The 25331-nt window shown below is 54.2% G+C and overlaps 2 protein-coding genes across 8 annotated transcripts; one reads left to right on the forward strand and one right to left on the reverse strand.

Moving 5' to 3' along the window:
* Positions 1-88: 88 nt before the first annotated feature.
* Positions 89-13267, reverse strand: PTX4 (pentraxin 4). The gene is given in 6 exon segments (XM_064294779.1): positions 89-8174; positions 8177-8491; positions 8494-8779; positions 8873-8951; positions 9595-10238; positions 11396-13267. Coding segments are annotated over 6 exon segments (1590 nt in total). The 5' UTR covers positions 11537-13267; the 3' UTR covers positions 89-8049.
* A 53-nt stretch (positions 13268-13320) lies between these two features.
* Positions 13321-25062, forward strand: TELO2 (telomere maintenance 2). 7 transcript variants are annotated; one of them, XM_010597430.3, is made up of 21 exons: positions 13321-13451; positions 14538-14879; positions 15480-15757; positions 16350-16466; positions 16675-16822; positions 17425-17527; positions 17996-18064; positions 18207-18348; positions 18547-18683; positions 19300-19379; positions 19621-19722; positions 20068-20156; positions 20368-20459; positions 20698-20814; positions 20925-20996; positions 21968-22159; positions 22644-22735; positions 23218-23317; positions 23472-23536; positions 23696-23811; positions 24190-25062. In XM_010597430.3, the coding sequence occupies exons 2-21, from the start codon at positions 14551-14553 to the stop codon at positions 24294-24296; spliced, it is 2547 nt and encodes an 848-aa protein (XP_010595732.2). In that variant the 5' UTR covers positions 13321-13451; positions 14538-14550; the 3' UTR covers positions 24297-25062. The 7 variants fall into 7 exon arrangements, 6 of the variants coding, with proteins under 6 accessions (XP_010595732.2, XP_003417737.2, XP_023413318.2 ...); XM_003417689.4 differs by having other exon boundaries at positions 16398-16466; XM_023557549.2 differs by having other exon boundaries at positions 13332-13451; positions 14736-14879.
* The last annotated feature ends 269 nt before the right edge of the window (positions 25063-25331 follow it).

Consider the following 25331-nt stretch of genomic DNA (forward strand, 5'->3'; position numbering starts at 1 on the left):
GCGCCACGGCGGCCGCGGAGGGCCTTGCGCTCGCGGAGGCCTCTGGGAGTTGTAGTTCTAGCCCGGCTCGCCCTTGTCGCCTTTTACAAACAGGAACGTCGCCTCTTTACACCTCCTTTCATTTACGCTGATACCCGGGGCTTAGCGCTGTGAACGCCAGAGAGGTGTTACTGGAATTTAACCTGGTTGGGCAAGACAGACTTCAACCACTTTAGAGATAGATTGTTGCCGTTGAGTTGACTTGGACTCCTGGTGACATTGCTCAATCTTATGTCATCGTCATGATCACCAGCGTGTTCAAGTCCAGCATTGCAGCCACTGTGCCAGTGCATCTCACCGAAGGCCTCCCTCACCCTCTAGCCCTCTACTCCACCAGCCAGGATGTTCTCCTCCAGCAGTTGATCCTGAAACAGGCTGCTCAGCCATATTGAAAACCCCAATAAACACCCCTTCCCCCCCGTCCCGCCCCTCCCCGCGCCTTGTCTTGCTAACCACAAGCTTGTTTTGAGCAGGAAGTCGCAGCAGGTAGTGGCTCCGTCCACTGACTAGCCCTAGTTACACCTTGAAGCAGGCACAGATTGAAATCACATCCTTCAACTGACTCCCCCCCAACCCGCATATATAGGCATGGGTGGGCTAAAGGCAGAAAATTCCCTGAACCAAACCCAACCCCCTGACGCCATTGGAAACAAAAAGCTCCCCAGCCCCCTTAGTCAGGGAGCACTTGGCCTTAAGGTCACTAGACCCCACGCACTCCTTGTATGCGCTGACAATAAACTTGCCACTTCCTGCTTCCGTTGCAATCAATGTCTGTCTTATTTCAATCAGCTAATAAGACAGGACAAGAACCCAAGTGGCGTTCGGTTACAATCCCTCCCGATGATGTTTGCTGGGTGGAAACTCCAGGTTCTGTTCGGTGCAACTTGGCTCAGCAAATAAAGGAGAGACCCAGGTGGGAGAGTAGAAAGTTACCTTTTTTTTTTTTTTTTGTGCAAGAAAAGGAGCAATCGGAGCTGCTGCCACCAAGACTGCTCAGCGAGGGCAAGGGGGAACATTACTTTTAAGGGTTTTACAGGTAGAAAGTTCATGAGTTTCATCAGCAACATTTTTAATCATATTACGAAGATGCAGTAGGGTTTACATATAACTTCATGCATGACCTGTTCAGAAAATGGTAGCTAAACTCCACCCAAAGGTGGGGAAGTAATTACGTATGAGCTCTAAAAGGTTATCCTGTATGTCAACATCGCACATAAACTGGTTTCTACGAATTTCCTCTAGTTTTGGGCAGCAGTTAAGGGTTGGGGAACCAGGATTTTTTTTTTTTTATTAACTTTTATTAAGCTGCAAGTGAACGTTTACAAATCCAATCAGTCTGTCACAAATAAGTTTACATACATCTTACTCCGTACTCCCACTTGCTCTCCCCCTCTTGAGTCAGCCCTTTCAGTCTCTCCTTTCGTGACAATTTTGCCGGCTTCCCTCTCTCTCTATCCTCCCATCCCCCCTCCAGACAAGAGTTGCTAACACAATCTCAAGTGTCCACCTGATGTAATTAGCTCACTCTTCATCAGCGTCTCTCTCCCACCCGCTGACCAGTCCCTTTCATGTCTGATGAGTTGTCTTCGGGGATGGTTCCTGTCCTGTGCTAACAGAAGGTCTGGGGACCATGGCTGCCGGGATTCCTCTAGTCTCAGTCAGACCATTAAGTTTGGTCTTTTTATGAGAATTTGGGGTCTGCATCCCACTGATCTCCTGCTCCCTCAGGGGTCCTCTGCTGTGCTCCCTGTCAGGGCAGTCATCGATTGTGGCCGGGCACCAACTAGTTCTTCTGGTCTCAGGATGATGTAGGTCTCTGGTTCATGTGGCCCTTTCTGTCTCTTGGGCTCTTAGTTGTCGTGTGGCCTTGGTGTTCTTCATTTTCCTTTGCTCCAGGTGGGTTGAAACCAATTGATGCATCTTAGATGGCCGCTTGTTAGCATTTAAGACCCCAGACGCCACATTTCAAAGTGGGATGCAGAATGATTTCATAAAAGAATTATTTTTCCAATTGACTTAGAAGTCCCCGCAAACCATGTTCCCCAGACCCCCGCCCTTGCTTCGCTGACCTTTGAAGCATTCATTTTATCCCGGAAACTTCTTTGCTTTTGGTCCAGTCCAATTGACCTGACCTTCCATGTATTGAGTATTGTCTTTCCCTTCACCTAAAGCAGTTCTTATCTACTGATTAATCAATAAAAAACCCTCTCCCACCCTCCCTCCCTCCCCTCCTTGTAACCACAAAAGTATGTGTTCTTCTCAGGTTTACTATTTCTCAAGATCTTATAATAGTGGTCTTATACAATATTTGTCCTTTTGCCTCTGACTAATTTCGCTCAGCGTAATGCCTTCCAGGTTCCTCCGTGTTATGAAATGTTTCACAGATTCGTCACTGGGAACCAGGATTTTAATGTAAAGCTGTGGGGCACCAGGATTCTAATAGCTAGGATTCTAACAGGTAAGCAAACCAGACCCAACCCAGTGCCATCGAGTCGATTCCGACTCATAGCGACCCTATAGGACAGAGTAGAACTGCGCCATACAGGTAAGCAAAGGAACCAGGATTCTAGTGCAAAGCTACAGGGTGAGCCAAGCATGCTGCTGGAGGCAGTGGAATTTTCCGCAGGCTGGGGACTTCCATCTTATTAACTTTTGCCGAATCTAGGTGAGGGGCATATGAAATGCAATGTATACTAACTAGTCTTGCAATCTTTTTTTTTTTGGTTTGAAATTTTTTCCTAATAAAAAGATTTAAAAAGTCCTTTAGAAAAAGAGTCTTTAATGATTTTCTAAGGCTGAAAAGATAACAGAGCTGCCCCCCCATATGTAATTCAAAATTAAATGAAAACTGAACTAAAAAAGAAGGAAGTCCAGCAGAGTTTTGAATTTTCTGTATAATTACTCTGCAACACTTTTTTTGAAATTCCAAGAATCACATTTTTTCTAAAATGCATTTTTCTCATTGGTGTGCCCTTGTCTTGCCCTTTCAGAGATGGTAACAAGGATATTCTGACCCCGCCCCCCCATTTTTATAAGTTCTTTATCAGATATATAGCGTACTAATATTGTCTCCCAATCTGTGGCTTGTCTTTTTTCCTTATTCTCTCTTTCACTGTCTTTTAAAGCAACAACTCCCCATTCCCTGCCCTCTTCCTTGCCCCCCAGACACAGCTATGTTGTTGTTGTTAGGTGCCGTCGAGTTGGTCCGACTCATAGTGACCCTATGCACGACAGAACGAAACACTGCCCGGTCCTGTGCCGTTCTTACAATCGTTGTTATGCTTGAGCTCATTGTTGCAGCCACTGTGTCCATCCACCTCATTGAGGGTCTTCCTCATTTCTGCGGACCCTGTACTCTGTCAAGCATGATGTCCTTCTCCAGGGACTCATCCCTCCTGACAACATGTCCAAAGTATGTAAGACGCAGTCTCGCCATCCTTGCCTCTAAGGAACATTCTGGCTGCACCTCTTCCAAGACAGATTTGTTCGTTCTTTTGGCAGTCCATGGTATATTCATTATTCTTTGCCAACACCACAATTCAAAGGCGTCAGCTCTTCTTTGGTCTTCCTTATTCATTGTCCAGCTTTCGCATGCATAGGATGTGATTGAAAATAGGCGCACCTTAGTCTTCAGGGTGACGTCTTTGCTCTTCAACACTTTGAAGAGGTCCTTTGCAGCAGATTTACCCAATGCAATGCGTCTTTCCCTATGCTGGGAATGACAGACACAGCTAACTCATGCCAATGCTAAGCCCTTGCTCCAGCTGTCCTGCCCACCCCATGAACATCCAGAACATGGTGGCCTGCAGTGACTCAGCTCCAGAGCCTGTGGTCACTTAGCCAGATACTCTTGCAAACATGTAAAACTGTGGTTCCCTGTCACATTATGAGCTCCCAAGAGCAGGGAGTAGTGGAAAGAGCCTCATGCATGTTGTTTCACTTTAACAGAGTAAAAACGCCACTGTGGTCCTAGCTGTCCCTCCTTAGTACTGACTAACTGAATGACCGATCTTCTCAGAAAAGCAATGACATCTTTGCTTTCTCAAGAACAGAGTGGGGTAGAGCAAGAAAGTTCCAGAAACTCCAGTAGAGACTGAGAATGAAAGGCAGGTTGAGGAGGGAGGCTCTCCATAAAGTGAGAAATGGTCAGGGGAAGCTGTGGGGGGAAGTAATGCAGTGATTCATTGAACCTGCCACGTGGGCCCTGCAGGGAGGGGGTTTCCGGTCTGGTACGCCTGCTCTGACCTTGGCTCATGGATAAGTGGTGTTGGGGGAGGCTGGCTGCTCTTTGAGTTGAAGCCCAGCATTGCTAGGGTGGGCAGACAGCTCTGTTGAGTTGAGAACATGGCTGAGAGATTTAAGGTAAATGGGAAAAAAACCCAAACAACCAGTTGCTGTCAAATTCATTCTGACTCACAGTGGCCCTGTGTGTGTCAGAGTAGAACTGTGCTCCATAGGGCTTTCAATGACTGATTTTTTCAGAAGTAGATTGCCAGGTCTTTCTTCCAAGGCTTCTCTGGGTGAACTTGAACCTCCAACATTTTGGTTAACAGCCAAATATGTTAACCATTTGAATCACCCCGGGCACTCTTATAACCTACCTAAACAAAAAATGGCAAACCACTTGACTTCAAGTCATGGCAACCCTATGTGTGTCAGAGTAGAACTGTGCTACACAGGGTTTTCAATAGTTGATTTTTCAGAAGGAGATCACCAGGCCTTTCTTCTGTGATGCCTTTGGGTGAACTTGAGCTTCCAACCTTTTGGTTAGCAGCTGAGGGTGTTCACCATTTGTACCATCCAGGGACTCCAAACAGAAAAAAGGATTAATTGAGAGCACCTTCACCATGGGGCAGCTGGACAGAACTTTGTCCACTAGGGTACATCTGTGTGGGTGAGAGGTGGGGGCCTGGTAGTCAGGGATGTATTACCCAATAAGCAAGGTAAGTAAGCACGTACTTAGGGCATCAACAATACAGGGGCACCAGTTGTCCAAAGCAAAGGCCCACAGTTGCTAAGCAGATGGGACACAAGGAAAAATAAGCACCAGAGTAGAAGGGAACCGGCAGGGCACTAAACGATATTGATAGCAGCTCCCGTGTATGAGAACGTGCTGGCCAGAAATAAAATTCACAGAGGAACACAAGGGCACCTACGTGAAAGGTTGTTTAAAGTATGAGGCCCCTATCACTTTAACACCTTCATTGACATCTGTCTCCTACAGTCCCTCCCATGTAATTGAAACTCCTTATCTCAACAGGTCTCTTGGAGTATACTATTTCTAATAAGAAGGATGTGGGGTAGGCTGTCGAACTGAACTCTTGCTACGTTCACCCAATATGCAACTAAATCCAACATGATAAATTATTGGGCAAGGACAAATTATATTAATAGATAACAGGCCTGTGATCTATTTTGAGAGGACTCTTTTGTACATCCACATCTGCTGACCCAGCAACTCCAGCCAGGAGGGCCAGCAATTTATAAATATGTATATACACGTACATATGTAAATGTGCATACCTATTTTTTTTTTATGTACAAGTATATATGTAACTCACATATTTCATTCAAATGCATGAGTGAGTAGAGGGGGCACGACAGATTATCAGTGTTTAGGGCCATCACATGCTTTAATCCAGCCCTGCAGGCTGTGGCCCAGGGCCCTGCAGAACTGAAACCACTACGCAGGGTGGTGGGGGCTCAGGGCGTTCTAGTTCTGGTAAGGAGGGGCTGCAGGGTTTCTCTATTTTATTTTCTCACCTTTAAAATTAAGTCCTATAATACAGTAAATTAGTAGGTGAGAACCGGGATCGTTCCCAAACTCAGTGATTCTAAGCTTCTAACAGATGGAGAGTCCCCATTTTCCGTATCAAACCAGTCTTTTCTCCTACCTGTCCAATTGACTGATTCGTGGGATCTTGCATTTGGGGTCTTTGTACTGGTGTCCTGGGGCTGCCATAATGAATACCAGAGACTGGGTGGCTTGGAAGAACAGAAAATCGTCTCACAGTTCTGGAGTCAAGTATGGACTGTGTTGATTCCTTCTGAGGGCTCTAAGATAGGAATTGTCCCATGTATCTCCCAGCTCCTGGTGGCTCCTGGCAGTCCTTGGCTGCCTGGTCTTCATGTGGTGGTCTTCCCTCTGTGCCTCTTGTCTTTGAAAGGACACCACTTGGGTTGGATAAGGACCCACCCTACTCCTCATGTTAACCTAAATGGTAACATCTTCAGAAACTCTATTTCCAAACAGGGTCACAGCCACAGACTCAGGGGTTAGTACTTCAACACATCTTTTTTGGGGGGACACAATTCAATCCATAACAATCTTCTTTGGGTATCTCCAAAGTTGTAGGGATTAATTTACGTTATGTTGAAATATAAACGAAGTGTCTCTAATACTATATATATACATATATATACACACTTTTTTTCTTAACCTGCCACAAGTTGAAATACATATATCTATTTCTTCCTTTTTTTTTTTTAACCTGCCACAATTGGAATTCTGAAAATACGTTGCTAAAAAGACAGATGATAACGTGCTAACAAGGATGTGGATTGCTTTTATACATTGCTGGTGGGAATGTAAAATGGTGCAGTTGCTTTGGAAAACAATTTGACATTTCGTTTAAAAGTTTAGACGTGAATTTACCACCCGTGCTAGCAATTCCTCTCCTAGGTATCTACCCAAGAGAAATCAAAGTACATGCCCACACAAAGACTTGTTTGAGAATGTTCACAGCAGCTTTATTCATAGTAGCCAAAAAGTGGAAACAACCCCAAACATCCATCATCTGCTGAATTGATAAACAAAATGTGGTCTATCCATACAATGGAATGTTACTTAACCATACAAAAGAATCAAGCAGTGATAGATGCTGTAACATGCTGAACCTTGAAAATATTGTGCCAAGTGAAAGAAACAAGTCACAAACGATCACATATTATACGATTTCATTTATATGAAATGTCCAGAGTAGGCCAATCGATGGACAGAAAGTAGGTTACTGGTTGCCAGGGGCTAGAAGGAGGAGTAGGGTGGGGCAGGGAGTGGCTCCTAATTGGCATCACTCCTTTTGGGGTGATGCAAAAGTTCTAAAATGGGATTGTGGGGATGGTCGTACAACTCAACACATTTACTAAAAATCTGTGGCTTGTAGAGCTACAATAGGTGAATTTTATAGTATGTAAGTTATATTCAAGTTGCTTGGAGAACGTTGTTAACCCATCATTAACTTTTGTGAAGAGGTTGCTCCTTTGCCTGGCTTAGCAGACCTGAGGGCCCTGTTGATCTGAAGTGGGGATTCCCCTCCATCCATCCATATACATATACACGTGTATACATATATGTGTATATATATACATATCTTCTCCCCCCGCCCTGCCTGCCATCAGGACTACTGGGCAGACTGGCTGGTTGACCTCGAGTGAAACCCCAGGCTCCCGGCGAAGGGGGGCTGTAGGGGTGTAGGGGCCTGGAAACGGACTTTCAGGCCCTTTTTGTAAGATGTCAGGATGGCGGTCACCCAAGGAGATGTTTTCCTAACCACCCTTGAGAGAGGGTGAGAACAGCTCAAGTGCTATCCAACCAGTTTTCAGGGAAGCTTCTGGAGTTCTCCAGAACTGGCCTTCAATCACCACAGACCCACTCTCAGAGGTCAGCTGTTGGAGTCCAAGGCTCTCATCTGGCTGGCCAGGCCCTATTGAGATAGTATTAGATGCCAAGAACTAGGCAACCGAGGCTTTAGATGTGCCACGCTTACAAACCGTTCAGCAATGAGAACAATAGGGTCCCTGGCTTCTCCTTGCCCTGGCTCATTTCATCGTCCACCTGCTCGCCTTGTGACGGAAGGCCCCCACCCTATACTGCAGAGTAGGTATGCACGTCCAGGATGGGGGGTGCCCTTTATGGAAAGTGCCCAGGTCAGGGGTAACTAAGCATGGCAGAGGCTGGTTCCTCCCGCAGGCACAGACTGTGGCCGCAGCTTCTGCGCAGCAGGCTTGGCCTCACGGATGGAGCTCCAGGCAGGAGCCGGTCACCCTCTGCACGAATCCACTTGCAGATTTAGCATTGGCCAGTGTCAGGAGGGGTCCTGTCAGGACTGCCTTCCCGGTGGCAAGGCTTGAGACTTCCCTGGGGAGAGCGCCCAGCCCCAGGTGGCCAGGCCGGCCACACTCCCCACAAAGGTCTCAGCACTGTCAAACCCACCCCCAACAGTGTCTTGCTCCTGGCCCAGCACCAGGGACCCTCTGGGTGGGATCTCATAGCCCTTCCAGAAGCGGGAGCCAGTGGCCACCACCCTGTGGTCCACCTACAGCCAGTGCCAGCCCTGGGTGGACATTCAGATCCCACACAGGTGGTGCCACTGGCTGTCCAGCAGTAGCTGCAGCAGTAGCTCCCAGAAAGCCAAGTCTTGGATCACAAAGTGGACTGAACCGGCGGCCAGGAGTCCTGGCCATGCAGCACCAGCTTGTTGTCATTCTCCTTGGTGGGATAGGAGAGGTGGGTGCCCAGACAGCCTGAGGCTGTACGGACCCAGCTGCAGATGGACAGAGTCTGCAGGCCCACGAAGAAGCCAGGGTGGAGGAAGACTACATTCTCAGTGGAGGCATCGGGGAACACGAGCACAAGGCTCACACTGCAAACCAGAAACAGGGGGAGGGTCAGCCCTGCACACAAGGTAATCCAGAAGCTTCTAGACCGTTTGGTCCAGGGGGCTGGACCTAACACTCGCAGCTTTCATTGAGCACTGTGTGTCAGACCCTGCTAAGGCCTGGCCTTACATAGCTGTGTTTATTCTCAGTCTCACCCTCACTTTGCAGACAGGACTCTGGAGGAGGCCAAGTCCACGGACGTGCCTAAAGCCAAGGGACGCACACCTGCAGAAGTCTCCAGCTTGCCATCTGACCTGCAGATTTTGGATTCGCCAGCCCTGGCAATTGCGAGAGCCAATCCTTTGAAGTAAATCTGTCTTTCCATACGTACATGTCTTTCTGGTTCTGTTTTTCTAGAGAACCTTAAGACAGCTTCAAAGAATGCATGTTTATTCTCTTACAGTTCCGGAGCTCAAAGTCTGAAATGAATCTTGCTGGGCTAAATAAGGTGTGGACAGGGCTGTGTTCCTTCCTGAAGGTGCCAGGGGAGGATCTTCTTCCTTGACTTTTCTAGCTTCTGGAAGCTTCCTGGAGCCCTAGTGGCACTGTGGTTAAGAGCTCACCTGCTAACCAAAAGGTCAGCAGTTCGAATCCACCAGTTGCTCCTTGGAAACCGCATGGGGCAGTTCTACTCTGTTCTGTAGTGTTGCTATGAGTCAGAATCCGCTAGATGACAATAGGTTTTAGAAGCTTCCCCCATCCTGGGCTCGCAGCCCCACATCACTCTGACTTCTGCTTCCATTATCACATCTCCTTCTCTGACGGTGATTCTCCTGCCTCCCCTTTACGAGGACCCTTGTGATTACGGAAGTGACTTGGAAGAAAGGGGGGACTGGGGATCAAAGGGGGCATCTGAGGGTACTTACTCTCCCCGGTCTCTGGGAGGGCCGTGCTCACTGAGGAGGGTCTCCAGTTTCCTCTTGTGGTGCCTGCTGGCTGGCTGCGCTAGCAGGCCCCCATGTCACCTGCAGATGTCCAGTGATGTCCCGAGGTGAGTTCCTGTGCTCCAGCAAAGCTGGGAGCACCTGTCTGTCCCCCTGCAGCTGCAGGGGACTCAGGATCGGCCACTGAGGTGGGGTCTGGGCTGGGGCAGGGGATGGGGTCAGGGCCATCATGGGGGTTGGGCCAGGGGCAGTCAGCCTGGCACCCTGGCTGTGGATGAGCTGTGTCAGGCCAGCCAGCGTGTCCTGCAGGGCCTGCATGTCCAGGGCCAGGCCACAGGCCAGGCGGGAGATGGCGTCACTCTGCACCTTCTGCTCCTTGAGTTTCTGGGCATGCTGCTGGTTCCTGTCGCTCAAGGCCAGGTCTGAGGGCAGCAGCTTTGCATCCACCTCGCAGCCCCTCCACTGCGTCTTCCATACCCAGGTCTTTAGGTGGCCCAGGTCGCCCTGCACGGCAGCCTACGACTAGTTCAGCACCAGAGCCATGGCCTGGTTCTCCTGCGCCAGGCTCCGGAAGCAGGCATTAATGCTGTAGGACACATTGTAGTTGCTGGTGGTGCCCTGCAGATGGATTAAGGTTACCTCCTGGGATCTCTGGAACTGCAAAAGGGACACAGGGCAACAACAAGGGGGCCAGACTTGGTGGGGTCAAGATCTCCCACACTCCCAAGGCACCTGCTTCGTCTGCATCCACTGGCTTCATCCTCAGTGATGCCCTGGGGGCTTCATGCTGGTGACTGTGGTCACCCCTTGGAGGAGGGTTGCCAGAGTTCCCTGGGATAGAGCAGAACTCCATTTAAGATCAGCGGGGCCCCTAGGGCTGCTAAATGAAAGAAGCAACCTGTTCACAAATAAAAATTAATGATGGGCTGGTGTCTGGAGAGAGTTGCTAGGTGGTGCAAATGTGTTTAGCTACTAACCGAAAGCTTGGAGTCCACCCACAAGTGCCTTGAAAGGCAAGCCTGAGGATCTACTCCTGAAAAATCAGCCACTGAAAACTTTACGGAGACAGTTCTACTGTGACACACGAGGGTCATCATGAGGTGGAGTCGACTGGACAGCAACTGGTTTGGTTTTGGTTTTTGGTGTCTACAGGGTAGCGCCCCAGGATGCTGCCACAGGTGGCCGATGAGTACTGAGGCAGGTGACCAGCCTGAGGGTTCACAGCTGCACTGTGTAGGGTGTGGGCTCCAGGTGACAGTAGCCCTGCCCCACACCCTACTTGCTGGGCAGTCACCAGGTGTCCCTTATCCTCTATGAGCTTGGGGTCTACCTGTGAGTGGAGAGAATGGAGCAGGGGCTTCCTGGGTGGTTTTGGGGAGCAAATGGGTAGCAGTTGGCGCCGGTGCTCAGAAACTGTGTGCTGGTCCCACGGCGGGTTGCAGAGGCTGTCCATCCCCTCTGCACCCCTGCGGACTGCCACCCTCCCACTCCGCACCCAGCACCATCTGCTCCCTCCCTGCTGCCCAGCCTGCATCCAGCCATCTTCCAAATCCCCATTGCGGCTTCTGACTCCCCCCTCCACACTTCATTGAACATGTCTTCAGAAAGGAGCATGGCCCACTGAACACAGCCCACATTTTTGTTGGTGCCCAAGCCCAGCTATGGGTGCAAACAATGCCAGACGATGAAACAAATAACAAACCCTACGTCAGTGCCCATGGAGCGCCAAGGTTTAGGACTTGGTTGCTTTCGCATCTGCCCTTCCTCTGCTTCCAACTTAAGAAGCCAGCTGCCCCACATCATGGGCCACTTACCTGCTCTTCCAGCCTCCAGAGCCTCTCAAAGAAGGGTTTCCTTTGCCCTGGTGGACGGGCTTCCTGGGATAAAGCCATGTAGAGAAAGGTGGGCACCAACACGAAGAGGAAAAACAGGGTCTTCCTCCCCCACCATCCCATCCTGAGAGATGCAGAGGCTGTGCAGTCCCTGCTGCAGGCAGAGGGAGTCTGTGTTCTGGCCTGTTGCGTCCTGCCCCATCCCCTCTGCCTTCCTCGTGCCCCGCTGAGTGATTTTCCTTATTCAACCCTGGCCAGGAGTCAGGCCCTGTCTTCCACCTTAAAAGGCATTTGTGTTGGAGCGGATGGGCTCTGCAAATTTGGATGTTTCCAAGAAGACATGTTTAAAACAGATGCAAATAATTTCTCTGGAAAATTGTTCTCCCGGTGCAAGCCCCTATCTGCTGGGTCCACTGGGAGGTGAAAGGGAGGTGATGGTTTCAACAGGAGCACAGACATCCTTGTTCCTGCCAAAAGGGGCAGAGGCAGAACCGGGAGCCCCCTGGGACTGGGCAGTCATCTGAGCCAGGCTGGAGAGGGCCCAGGGCCCCGGCGGTGTCCAGGGGTGCCTTGTGAGGCCCCACCTCTCTCTCGTTAACAAGAGAAATGGACAAGGTTTGGGAGCCGCCTTAATTTCATTTTAGGTACAGCTGGACACACAGACGGAAGATGGCCATGTGACAACAGAGTTACGCTGCAGCTGTAAGCCAAGGAACGCTTGGGCTACCAGAAGCTAGGACAGACAAGAATCTTCCCTAGTCTTTGGCGGGAGTACAGCCCTGCTGACACCCTAAATTGGGACTTCTGGCCTCCAGACTGAGACAAGAAGTTTCTGCCGTTTTAAACTTTGTGATACTTTGTTATGGCAGCCCTAGAAGACTCAGACTCACTTGTCGCTGTTCTCACGACAGCCTCTGGCTGACTCCCTGCACCGCCACTGCCCCTGGTGTCTCTTCTATCTGCACCAGAGAGAACTTTAGCAAATGAGGGTTAGATCCTGACACCTGGGCTCCGCACCACACTAAGGACAGCCTGCGGTCCTTCCATGGCCGGGCCCCAATCTCCTCCCTCAGCTCCCCCTCCCAGGTCACAGGGTGGTCCCTGAAGATAATTAAGGGGTTCCAGCCTCGGGCATCTCTTCCGCTGGCTTCCTCTGTAGGGAACACTCTCCCCAGGTATCACTTCTAGGCTTCTGCTCAAATATCTCTTTTACAGAGCTCTTGCTGTTTTTAGCTGCTGTGGAGTTGGGCCCCTAACATATGGTAACCACATGTAAAACAGAACTTAAATTAGCTTGAAGCTGCATCATCATCAGGATCTCTGGCATGTTGAAGTCCATCGTTGAGGCCACTGTGCCAATCCATCTCACTGAGGGTCTCACTTACCCTCGTTGGCCCTCTACTTCAGCAGCCATGATGTCCTCCTTCAGTAAATCAAATAAGCTGAACAATATTGCTACCTACAAGTTTTCATTGGGTGATTTTGGGAAATAAACTGCCGGGCCTTCCTTCCGAGTCTGCCTTAGTCTGCAAGCTCTGCTAAACCCGTCCACCATGGGTGACCCTGCTGGCATTTGCAGTACCGATGGTGTAGCTTCCAGCATCACAGCAAAAAGCAAGCCACTGCAGTACCGCGGACGGGGTGGTGTCACTCTCACGTCACCATGCTTATTAAGGTCTGAAGTCATCTCAGTTGTGATTCTGCTTCCACGTTTGTTGTGCGTCTGCGACTGGACTATAAGTCCCTGAGGGCAGTGTGGTCCAGGATGGAGAGCCAGGCTTTGAGGGTCAGCGAGGCCGGTCACCAGGCAGCCAGGCCGGTCACGTGGCAGCTACTTGGACATGGCACGGCAGCCCCGCCCTCCTGGCCCCGCCCACACCACGCTCCCACACTGAAGTCCCACTCTTTCGCCCCGCCTCGCTCTCCGTCTGCGCAGGCGCAGTTGAGGCAGCGCGCCTGCGCCTTCTCAGGGCTCAGTGGTGTGTCAGCAGATTCGTCACAAGCGGCCCGCGGGACTGGCCCCGGAGTTTCTAAAACAGTAGGCGACATCTCTTTCTGTGCCCGGAGAGCTTCTGAGCCGCGGCTGTCTGCGCTGTGCCGCTAGCCGAGCGCGGGGCCGGAACATGGCGGCCGCGCGGGGCGGGGCGGGGGGGGGGCTTGAGCATGCGCGGAGTTTTCGGAGGCGACCAGGGCATCGGCGCTCGAGTGGGGATCCCTGAGCTTCCCCGGCCCGCGAGTGCGACCCGGCCGCCCGGCGAGGGGGCCTCCCTCCGGGCCTGCGCCCACGCTGGCAGGGTTCGTGAACCGGCCGACACCCGCGTTTGGGGAGACCGCGTGGACCGGCGGGATGAGGGGGGCTTGACGTCCACATTTATGCTGCGCAACTGAAGCGTCGGAAACGGGTCCGGGCCTGGGGGTGCTTCAGGCTAGTGGGGACGTTGGCCCAGTCCCAGATGTCGTCTTATCTGGTGGCAAGACGGACACGAGCTCCACTTAATGGACTCAGTCTTGTGAGGGAGGCCGAGGGTAGACACACAAGCATTAACTGAATGGTTGTGCGTTCTACAAAGCAAAGACGCAGGGTAACGTGAGTCACAGACCAGTGCATTGGGGAGGCACAGGTGCTGCTAGGTCCCTCGAGACTAGGTGTGCAGGCCTTGGCACTGTTGACGTTTGAAATCCTATCGCCCTCGTGGTGGGGGCTGTCCTGTGCTGTAGGCTGTGTAGCGACTGCCCTAGCCTCTGCTCCCCAGATGCCGGTAGCGTACCTGCACCCCATGGTGAAAACCAAAAGTGTCTCCAGACATTGCCACGTGTCCCCTGGGGACTTGATCACCCAGGGTGAGAGCCCCTGCTGGGGAGGGTACAGTGATGGCCTGAAGCTGGGAAGTGGACCCTTGGTGGGAATAGTGACAGATATGGGAGCAGAAAAAGATGGGTCAGGTTGAGGGTGCTGTTAGCGTCAGGGTCAGGTGGACTGGTGCCCCAAGGAGCTTCAAAGGAAGGGCCAGAACGAGGGGTTTCTGAGACAGTGTGAAAAAGTATGATTCTGTCCCCGGGGCTGAGCCCCAAGTTGATGCTGAGCCTTCTTGGCCCCTCACATGCTCTTTCTCTGACACCCCAGGCCTGACCACAGGATGGATCCAGCGCCCTCTGTGGTCCGTCTTGCTGTTTGTGATGCCATCCATACCCTTGCGTCCTCTGAGGATGGCGGCTGCATCTTCTCTGTCTTGGGGTCCCTGAAGCACTACCTTGGTGAAGCAGAGGCCCTCCCTAGAGAGAGGGAGGAGTTTGCCAGGTTCCACTTCTCTCCCCTCCTCAGATGTCTGGTCAGCAAGCTGAGCCCCGACTGGCTGGAGCTGTTACCTGCTGGCCAGCTGGAGGAGCTGTGGGCTAGCTTCTTCCTGGAGGGTCCGGCTGACCAGGCCTTCCTGGTGCTGATGGAGGCTATCGAGGGCACTGCTGGGTGAGCAGGGTGGCCGTGACGCGGGTGTGTGTGTGTGTGTGTGTGTGTGTGTGTGTGTGTGACCTCAGCAGGAGAATGGCAAAGGAATTGTGAGCTGATTGGTTGCCTAGGTTCTATGAGAATCCAGCATCTCAACAGGTGCTGAGGATGACTGAGCATCCAGGAATTGAGCAGGATGTGTCAATTTTCTTAGCAATGGATTGGCTCTGCCCCCTCAAGAAGATCTGCTCTCACTGCTTGCCTCATGCCCTTGGAGCCAGCCATTCCTGCCGTGTCCTGCAGGAGAAGGAGGGGTGCTGAGATAGTGAAGTTAGCTCCAGACATATCTTTTGTAGCCACTGTGGAGCAGGGAGCGAGGGTGGTGGTGTCCACTGATTTCCAAGTGGGAGGAGCTGTGTGGCACTCATTCTGTTAGTGCCTGTGGTTTCGGAATAAAGTTAGAATGTTGCCTTCTTTCAGGACCACATATGAGGACCTAAGTGCTCACTAAGTCACTGGGACTCCTTGTCTGGAAGCGGGCTTGTCAATGTTGCTTTCAGCCAGGGTGCTGAGGACGGAGGTTGGGGCTTCTGCACCTTGACACGTCTGCTCTCCGTTCAGCCCCAGCTACCGTCTCATGAAGCTGGCGCAACTGCTGGAGCGGTTCCTGCACGCTGGCAGGGTGGCGGTGCTGTTGGGGGAGCAGTGTCAGCAGCAGGCACAGCCCGGCACCCCCCTGCTCCAGGAGATGCTGCTTGGCAAGGTGGTATGTCTGCCTGACTACCTGAGCAACCGCCTGCAGCATGAGAATCTGGCCCTGTTCCTCCCGCAGAGGTATTTCCCTCTGCTTGCTGAGGAGCTCGTCCGTGCGCTACGCATTGTGGCAGACACTCTTCGAGGTGAGCATCCCCTCACCCTTCGCCTTGTGCAGTGACCCTCTCTCTCCTGCCCTGACCTCTTGAGGCCTCTGGGGCTTGGGGGTCTCTGGGCTGTGCTGCGGAGTCCCTGGGTGGAGCAGATAGCTAACGTACTCAGCTGCTAACCAAAAGATTAGAGGCTTGAGTTAGCATCTCAGGAGAAAGGGCTAGCAACCTACTTCAGAAAAGTTAACTGTTAGAAACCCTATGGAGCACAACTCTACTCTGATATACATGGGGTCGCCACGAGTTGGGGTCAACTCTACGGCAACTGAGGCAGCACTGTCAGGCTGATCAGACGGTGCCCCCGTTTTGGAGGGTTGTGCCTTACACTCTGGAACCCCATTTGTGGGACAGTTCTTGACTGCAAAGGTGGGAATGTGCTGCTATTGCCTCATATCTTGGGATGACATTCGGTGAAGCTGTTGGGACGTGGCGAGTGCATTGTTATCACTGTCCGCTTTCCCAGGTTTGGGCCGTGACTTGGTGGACTGAGTCTGTGAGTTAACTTTAACAAGTCAGCCCTATTGTGATAAGGCATCTCCCGATCTCAGAACCGGGCTTCTTCCTCCAGGTGGTGGGGTGTCTTTCACGTCCTCACTGCTGGCTCCCTCTGTCCCAGGCGGAGTGAACTGCTCTGTCACCTTCGTGTCTCAAGTGCTAGGGAAGGTTTGCATCCACGGGAGGCAGAGTGAGTGTTTCCCATCGTGAGCCCGCACCCACTCCACCCACCTTCCCCCTGCCCATCTCCTCAGCCATCCCTGTGGGACTTAGCAGGCGGGAGGTGAGGCTGCTGACCTTCCCTGACCTTGAGGGTCTCCCTTCCCTGGGCTGCAGGTGGGGCCCTGCCACCCCATGGTGCTCACCCCTGGCCTTAACTCAGGCCCCACATCCCACAGAGGAGCTCCTGGGTGTGCTGGTACCCCGCCTGGCTGGACTCATGCAGGATGACAGGCTTTGGCAGCAGGTGTGCTGGCGTCTGGTGGAGTGCGTGCCTGACCGGGCTGTGGAGGCCATGCTGATGGGGCTCGTGGAGGCTGCCCCGGGGTAAGGAGCATGCCCGGCCTCTCCCAGAGCAAAATGGGTTCCAAGTGTTCTCTGTGGCCTCCTTGTGTCTGGGAGTGTGCTTTGCGTTCAGTGAGGCTGTACTGTGCTTGGGCGCCTGCTGAGGCCTGGTGCCCCTGTGTCAGTACCCATGCAGTGTGGGGTGGCGGCCCCTCCCTGGTCCAGTGGTGTCTGGCCTTTTATCAGAGGTACTGTGTCAGGTGGCCAATTGGTCAGGCACAGGTGTGTGCTGGTGGTGACTGCCTGGCCTGGTCCAGGGGCTGCCATGGGTCTTCTGGTCCCCCATACCTGCCCATCTTCACCTGGCTGGACCAAAGCCAATTCACGGTGGTGGCATTCCACAGTCAGAAGGCCTCACTTCTCATGAAGATGGCACAGACTCAGTAACAATAGTGAACATCACACGGAAGGGCGTGTTGTGACAAGAAGCTGCCCCCCAGCCCAGACCCCAAGTTGAGAGCTTGCCACGGGTTCAGAGCTGCAACGAGGCAGTGCCCAGCATCCAGCCGGCCCAGGATCCAGTGCTTGTGCATCTACCATTGCAGGGGACCGTGTGACAGTGTCTTTTCCTGACTCCCTTTCAGGCCAGAGGTCCTGTCACAATTGTTGGGGAACCTAGTGATGAAAAATAAGAAGGCCCAGTTTGTGATGACCCGGAAGCTTTTGTTCTTACAGCATCGGTGCACGGTAAGAACACAGACAGAGGTCTGGAGGGGGGACCCATCTGCATGATCAGGTGTAGTTTCCACAGCAGAGGTCTTAGAACGTGAGGGAATTTTAGGATGTGAGGAGGCCTGAGAGAACGTGAGGAAGCCTGTGAGAACGTGAGGAGGCCTGAGAGAACGTGAGGAAGCCTGTGAGAACATGAGGAGGCCTGTGATAATGTGAGGAGGTCTGAGGTGAGGAGGCCTGTGAGAACATGAGGAGAGGTCTGAGAATGTGAGGAAATTGCTTAAGAAAAACTTCTGCCTGGACCAACATGTGTGGACATAGCGTGCCCCTCAGAAGCCTCAGCCTGTGGGTGCTGGTTGGGGTGGATGGAGAGCCCTCTTCCCAGGGGCACGCGCTTGTCCACTTCCGTCGGTCCAGATGCCTCCTGCTGGGTCACTGTGGGCCAGGATGTCCGTGTCACATAGGAGCTGGCTTCTGTTGCAGATGCCCATGCTGCAGAGCCTCCTGGGGTACCTGGCTGCGGATAGCCAGCGGCGACCTCTCCTCGTGCAGGTAACTGTTCTATCCCTTTGTCCCCGCGGGTGCCACCATGAGGGCTGGGCAGGGTGGCTCTGTTGGCACAGATCTCTTTCTGGTGGCGGAAAGGGGAGAAGGGGACGCTGCTGCCTGATGGAATGGGTGCCATGCCCACCAGGTGCTGAAGGAGCTCCTGGAGATGTGGGGCAGCAGTAGTGTCGTGAGACATGCGCCAGTGCCGCAGCAGCACCACATTGGCAAGGCCATCCTCATGTGCCTAGTGTACCTGGGGGAGGCGGAGCTCCAGGACATCCGGGAAGGTGAGTGACAGGGTGGCATATGGATGGCCTGCCTTGGGACGTGCTGGGGCTCAGGGCTGTGCTATGGGGATGCCCGGGGACACGCTGGAGCTCAGGTCCATGGTATGGGGACACCCCATGATGCACTGGGGCTTGGGGCTGTGCTGCAGGGTTGCCCAGGGATGCACTGGGGCTCAGGGTGGTCTGTGTTGCTTCCAGAGCTGCTGGCCAGCATGATGGCAGGGGTGCAGAGCCACCTGGACAGCAGCTTGCCACCTGTGCGTCGCTTGGGCATGGTGGTGGCCGAGGTCCTGAGCGCCCGCCTACACCCTGAAGGCCCGCCCCTCAAGTTCCAGGTAAGGCTGCTGCACTCATGCCTCCTCACAGGGCCCGCCCACACCTGGGCCTGTGTTGGTATCGAGGTCACGGCCAGGGAAGAAAGGCTGGGGCTCAGGAATGGCAGGCTTGTGGTGCCCCACAGCTTGGTCGGGGGCTGGTGGGGTGAGGCCTGAGCTCCTGGGCCAAGACCCCTGTCGAGTAGACTCCTGGACATGTGTAGAGGAACCACATGAGGCCCGGGGTGTGTCTTTGTTGGCTCATGTGCTTTGGCAGGAGTGAGCAAGTCAGCTTCTCTGCTGCCCACTGTGTGGAACCAGCATGACATCACTTGCCCATCCTCCTGCTGTGCTCTACCAGGCCCAGGGTTGCTGTGTGCAGGACGTCGCCTCTCTGTGCTGGCCCCACATGGTCTGCAGGTGGCCTCACTGTCGGCCTGGTCACCGGGTTCTCGGCTCTTCTAGGGCTGCAGCCTCTGCCCATGGCAGAGACTTGGGCACGGCATCTGGGTGGCGGCTGTTAATGAGGCCATGTCAGGTCACTGCGCAGATTCACGGGATAGGTGTACCTGTGGCGGCTCCGCTGCTCAGTTTCCTGCTGCGGGCGTTTCTGATGGTACCTTCTCTGCACGTCTAGTACGAGAAGGATGAGCTGACCTGTGAGATGCTGGCCTTGGTGGCTCCCCGGCCTGCAGATGGTGGCCCCTCCACTTTGGGGTGAGGATCTCCTGTGCTGGGGGGCGAGGGTCTGCTGTGCTGGGGCTGGCTCGTGCACATACTTTTCTGCTCCCATGGGTTACCTTGCATTTGCTACAAAAGCAATTATTGAGGTGAGGGGGCCAGGGACCGGGAAGCAAAACATGGGGAAAGGCCTTTCCTGAGGGCGTGAAGTTCTTACCCCAGAATTGCAATGCGGGGATGTTCCTGAAGGGCACCCTACACTTTTGTCTCCAAAAAGCCTGTCTGCGGCATCGGTTGCCACAGAGACCCCTGCTGACGGTAGCTGGGATGTTAGCACGGCACCTGTGCAACCTGAGGGGGCTGATCCTGAGCTGGACAGGTAGGTGCAGATCTGTGGCAGCGTGTAGACATCCTGGATGTGAGTGCTTGCGCTGTTTTCTGGTCAGTATGTGGCCTGGTGAGGGGTCAGGCCACTGCAGGCCAGTGATGGGGTTGGAGACCTCGAGAGCCCCCTTGGGGCTGCACATGAGAGGCAGGAGTAGGCTTTCGGTGTACAAGCTTCTGATGTTTTTTGGACATGGTCTTTGGGTGCTCACTAGCATGTGGTTCACCATGACTTTGACTATGGCCCCCTCCCAGGAGGACAGCCCTCCGTCCCCAGCTCCTCAGTGCTCTCCTTTCCACATGATTTTGCTCAGTGGGTGATGTGTTGTTTTCTCTGCAGTGATGATGAGTTTGTCCCTTATGACATGTCAGGGGACAAGGAGCTGAGGAGCAGCAAGGCACCTGCATACATCCGGGACTGTCTGGAAGGTGGGCTTGCTGCTGGCTACCCCCATAGTACTCACAGCTTCTCACAGTCTTGGGTAGCTTGAAGCCCCTTGTTCCGAGCAAGCTAGTCCCTTAGGAGGTATTCGTTTCCTGGGCGGGCTCCTTTCCTGCTCCCTGCCCGTGTTCTCAGGGCCTTGGCATCCAGCCCCTGCCGTGATGAGCTGAGGTGGACAGCTGGTCTGGTTCTGTGCAGCCCTGATGACATCAGAGGACCGGGAGCGCTGGGAGGCAGCCCTGCGGGTGCTGGAGGGCCTGGTCTACCGGAGCCCTGTGGCCACCCGGGAGGTGAGTGAGTGGTAGGCAAGGCTGGAGGGGTGTGGGCCTGTCTTCCCTGAGGTCTCCATGTGTCGCAGGCACGGAAGGCGGTGTGTGCAGTGGGAGGGAAGTGTGTTGTTGAGAGCCGAGGTCTGCTGGGGTGCAGTGTGCGTGGGTCCTAGGTGGCAGCCCGGATCTTATGCCAGGGAGCACCGCAGGTGGGAGCCCTGGGTTCCAGTTGGCACTTTAGTGCAGCACCTGTGTGCAGGTGAGCGTGGAGTTGGCCCAGGTGCTGCTGCACCTGGAGGAGAAGAGCTTCGTGGCAGGCTTCGAAGCACTGTGCCGTGGAGCCCTGGTCGCCGTCACAGTGACAGACCCGGCCAGGGTGAGTAGTGGCATGCCCTGGGCCGGCGGGGGCCACAGTAGTGTCTCAGATATAGTTGTGGGTCTGGGGCCAGTGCTCGGTGCCTACAGGGTTCTTATGTGCTGGCACAGGTGGCAGAGTACCTGACCACACAGTTCTACGCTCTCAACTACAGCCTGCGGCAGCGCATAGACATCCTGGACGTGAGTGCTTGCACTGTCTCCTGGTCAGTGTGTGGCCTGGTGGGGGTTCAGGCTACTGCAGGCTGGTGATGGGGTTGGAGACCTCGAGAGCCCCCTTGGGGCTGCACCTGAGAGGCAGGAATAGGCTTTCGGTGTACAAGCTTCCGATGTTTTTTGGATGTGGTCTTTGGGTGCTTACTAGCATATGGTTCACCATGACTTTGACCATGGCCACTGCGTGTGTGTCAGGAGAACGGTTCTCCGCAGGGTTTTCAGTGGCTGATTTTTTGAAGTAGATTACTAAGCCCTTCTTCTGAGGCACGTCTGGGTGGACTTGAATTTCCAACCTTTGGGTTAGCAGCCAAGTAGTAACAGCTTTATCGAGATATAACTTAGACGCTGTAAAATTTGCTTTTAAGATGTTAAATTTGGTGTTTTTTAGTATTTTTACAAGACTGTACAACCGTCGCCGTCTAATTCTAGAACATTTTCATTCCCCCAAGTGGAAACCATTTGGAGTACTCATGAGCTCTCATTCCCCACCCCTCCCCAGCCCCTCGCACCCACTGGCCCTCTCTGCTTTGGAGGTTTCATGTGAGTGGGATTGTCGGATGTGTGGCCTTTGAGTGTAGCTGCCTGCCCTGAGCATGATAACCTGTACCCTGTGGGGCATGCACCAGGATGTCACTGCTGTTTATTGTGGGGCTGAGTTCTTTGGGGAAAGGTTGTGGCTCTGGGGCAGGGGGAGGGTGTTGGGACCGGGGAGCTCCAGGTCAGCAGAGGCCCTCCTCCAGGACTGTCTGCAGAGCCAGGGGGTTCTGAGACATTCGGCATTTCCCTTCTGCCCCATGCAGACCACCACACACTAGTTGGGGAGGGTCTGCCTCCCCACATCCAGTCTTGGCCTCTGGGGACTTGATTGTGAACCTGAACTTTAGTAGATGGCATTTTCCCCACAGGCGGTGAGGGCACCTGGTTTCTCCCTCCCCCAGGTCCTGACTCTCGCCGCCCAGGAGCTGTCTCGACCTGGGTGCCATAGCACGGCTCTCCAGTGGAGTCCCCCAAGTCTCGGGGTCCAGGGCGAGTCAGCCTTGGCTGCCTCTCAGCTTAGTGGTGTGGTGCCTACGGACTGGAAGGCAGTCGTGGAGCTACGGATCAGAAGCAAGACCCGGCGATTCTCTAAGGTGGGAAGGGGCTTGGTCATGCAGGACACACGGCGAACCTCTCCCAGCACTGTCCATGCCAGGGGGTCCACCTGGGAATAGAGGCCTCCAGCATGGTTGCCTCTGGAGGGGACATTCGTGGTGTGAGCTGGGCTGCATGACAGAACTCCATGGAGGGTCGTGTCCTGGAAGGGATAGGAGGTCCGGGGACTTTACCTCAGAGGGAGGGGTGGGGGGCATCTGTCCTCATGGTGTGTCTAGGCCAGGGGCTCCCAACCAGGGCGATGTGGCCCGCAGTGGGTGTCTGGCAGTGTCTGGGGATGTTTGTGGCTGTCACGGTGGTGCAGTGTTACTGGCATCTGGTGGGTGGAAGCCAGAACACAGCTAACATCCTGCAGGGCATACACGCGCACCCCGCCCCCCCACCGCCATGAGTCACCAGCTGTTCCCGTGGGGCTGTGGCCGTGAGGCTGCTGCTCCTCACAGGAACCCCCGGTCTTGGCAGGCCTCCTCCAGGCTGGACCCGGCATGTGGCCCCAACAAGTTCAACGCTGTGGCTGGCTGCTTCTTCTTTCCCCTCATCCAGCGCTTTGACAGGTGAGGGGTGTGTGGGGGCTTTGGGTTTGGGGAAAAAGAGCCTTGGAGGCCTCCTATCCCATAGCCAGTCACCGCTGCCTCAGTGGGCTAGGAGCAGGGCCACAGCCTCCGCAGTGGTGGTTTGGAAGGAATTTATTGGAAGGGTTCCTTGTGTCCTCGAGCTTTAGGCATCACCATCTGCTCCCAGGGCCTTGGGTCGGGGTGTGGCATGGTGCCCAACCTTTAACAGGTGGAGGGGCCGCCCTCACCAAGGAAGCCTGGTGACAGTGAAGGAGGGCACTCCCCAGCACCACAGCCCCACCTGATCCTCCCACCATGGCTGTGGCCCTGCTCATTCTGACCGACCTCGGCACCAGCAGCTTCCCTCTGTAGGGATTCCACGAACCCCCTTCTTCTTGTGGCTCGTGGTGCAAATGGTATCTGCTTGGGTTGGGATGGTGGCTGGCATGAGTGTATGCCCACTGCTGGCTTCTACACTGTAGACCTATGGCAACCTTTGATCTTTTGGGAGATGACCACCTGGTCCTGGGCAGGCTGACCCACACTCTCGGGGCCCTGATGTACCTGGCTGTGAACACCACGGTGAGTCATGTGGTGGGCATCGTGCCCACTGGCTTTGTACCCCCAGGGTCCAGGCCCTGAGGGCAGAGTCTGTGCTTGACCTGGGGTGACCTTTCACCTTAGCACCACCCTGCCCCATGTCCTCACATCTGTTGCCCTTGTCTGGTGTTCCCAGGTGGCCGTGTCCATGGGGAAGGCCCTGCTGGAGTTCGTGTGGGCCCTTCGCTTCCACGCTGACGCGTGAGTCACTGTTAGGGCTATGTGGACACTTGAGGTCGTGGGAGGCTGCTTGGCTGGCCTGGGCTGGGGTGCTTGTGCTGCAGGTGGGTTGGCTGGACCGGGGTGGGGGCTGTGGGGCCACCAGGGAGCAGTGCCTCACGCCCGCCTGTGTGCTCACAGCTATGTGCGCCAGGGCTTGCTGTCTGCTGTCACAGCCATCCTGCTCAGTGTGCCTGCAGAGCGGCTGCTGGGGGAGCTGTCGGAGGAGGTGCTGGAGGCCCGGGCCTGGCTAGCAGGTGAGTCACCCTCCGACATGTATGCTTTCCTAAAGAAGGAAGTTGGTGGCATTGGGGGTGGTCCTGAGTTACGAGGATGTCAGTCCACCTGCTCCCCCAACCCTGAGCCCCGCTGGTGGGGGTGGGGTGCGAGTGCTGGTTTTATCTGGGGTTGGGACTCCTTATTGGACCCCATCGCCCAGCCTCCCAGTTGGGGTTTTACTACAGTCTGCAGGGACGCAGTTATAGATCTCTGCTGGCATCTGAGATGTGTCTGTCCCCAGGAAATGCCCTTTGAGGTGCACTGGGGCTACAGGCCATATGCCTCGTTGCCCAAGCTCCCAGGAGTGGTCCCTCCCTGCAGTGTGTGACACCTGCTTTCTTCTTGTCTTCTGGTAGACATGGCTGAAGAGGACCCTGATGGGGAGTGCAGGGCACTGGCCGTGAGGGCGCTGCTGCTTGCTGAGAAGCTCAGGGACAGGCTTCTCCCACACCCTTCTCCCTAGACCTGCTGCAGGCCACCCAGCCTGCAGGAGCCCATCAGGCTTGCAGGGACCTACCCGGCCCACAGGAGTCAACTTTGCCTCCAGGAGCCCACCTCACCTCCAGGAGCCCACCTGGATGCCGGCCAGTGCTGTGGGAGAAGTGGATGGTTGAGGTCATGCAAAGCACCAGAGAGCTGCGCAGTGCCCCTGCAGCCACGTGGGACCTCGTGTACAAACTCAGGCCTGCCGCGGTGCTTGACTGCTATCTATAGCCTCACAGGCCAAGTAGTTGGCTAAAAACATGCAGGAACCTCTCCCCAGGACAGGAGGTCTAGTGGGCACCATCTTCCCTGAAGGGTTCCGTGCACGGACACCCAGGCAGAGTGCCGTCAGTGTGTGACCGGGTGCAAGACTAGACACCGTGGTCCAAGGAGGGGCCTGGCAAGTCTGCAGGACACAAGGCCTGCCACGGTGAGACGCAGCCATGGCCACACGGGGGCACTGCTGCCCAGAACCCCAAACTCCCTCCTGGGTGCATTTCATACTTGGTTCCTTACCTGCTGTGTTTCTTGGCCTCTCTCTCACCTAAAGGCAGGCGAACTTAAAGAAAAGCAAGGAGGAATAGAAAGGAGGTGGGGGGAGCAAGTAGCTTTCTTGCTTTTGGGTTCTGGCTGCTGGGCAGGCTCTGGGTTGCCATGCCGTGTCCTGAAGGGGGTGCCCCAAGAGGCAGGAAGGGAGGCAGGGCACAGAGTTTGGACAAAATAAACTTTATTGCAGTTGTAGAAAAGTTGTAGCAGTGGTGGGCAGAGCTGCCCAGATGCCCAGGGCCCATTTGAAACAGATAGATCATCATGTAACCCATGGGTGATGTGTGGTGAACACAGCAGCATGCCCCAGCCCTTCAGTTCATGAAGTTCTAGAAGTTTCTTAGGCTCTCCAACTTATAGCTGGGAGAATATCGTGGGAAAATGAACCCAACTCGTTGTCTCCTTTAGTAAAGAAGCCAAATCGAAAATTCTCTGAGCTGAGTGCCTCCCACTAAGCACTCAAAGGCAG

The sequence above is a fragment of the Loxodonta africana genome, chromosome 12, assembly GCF_030014295.1.
Source record: "Loxodonta africana isolate mLoxAfr1 chromosome 12, mLoxAfr1.hap2, whole genome shotgun sequence".
NCBI lineage: Eukaryota > Metazoa > Chordata > Mammalia > Proboscidea > Elephantidae > Loxodonta > Loxodonta africana.

What these genes read in the sequence shown, in the direction of transcription:
- TELO2 (XM_010597430.3), top strand. Translation starts at nt 14,551, where the DNA reads ATGGATCCAGCGCCCTCTGTGGTCCGTCTTGCTGTTTGTGATGCCATC. An exon ending in TGTGGCAGACACTCTTCGAG is followed by an intron (nt 15,758 to 16,349) that starts GTGAGCATCCCC and finishes TTCTTCCTCCAG; the next exon opens with GTGGTGGGGTGTCTTTCACG. An exon ending in GCTGATCCTGAGCTGGACAG is followed by an intron (nt 19,723 to 20,067) that starts GTAGGTGCAGAT and finishes TTTTCTCTGCAG; the next exon opens with TGATGATGAGTTTGTCCCTT.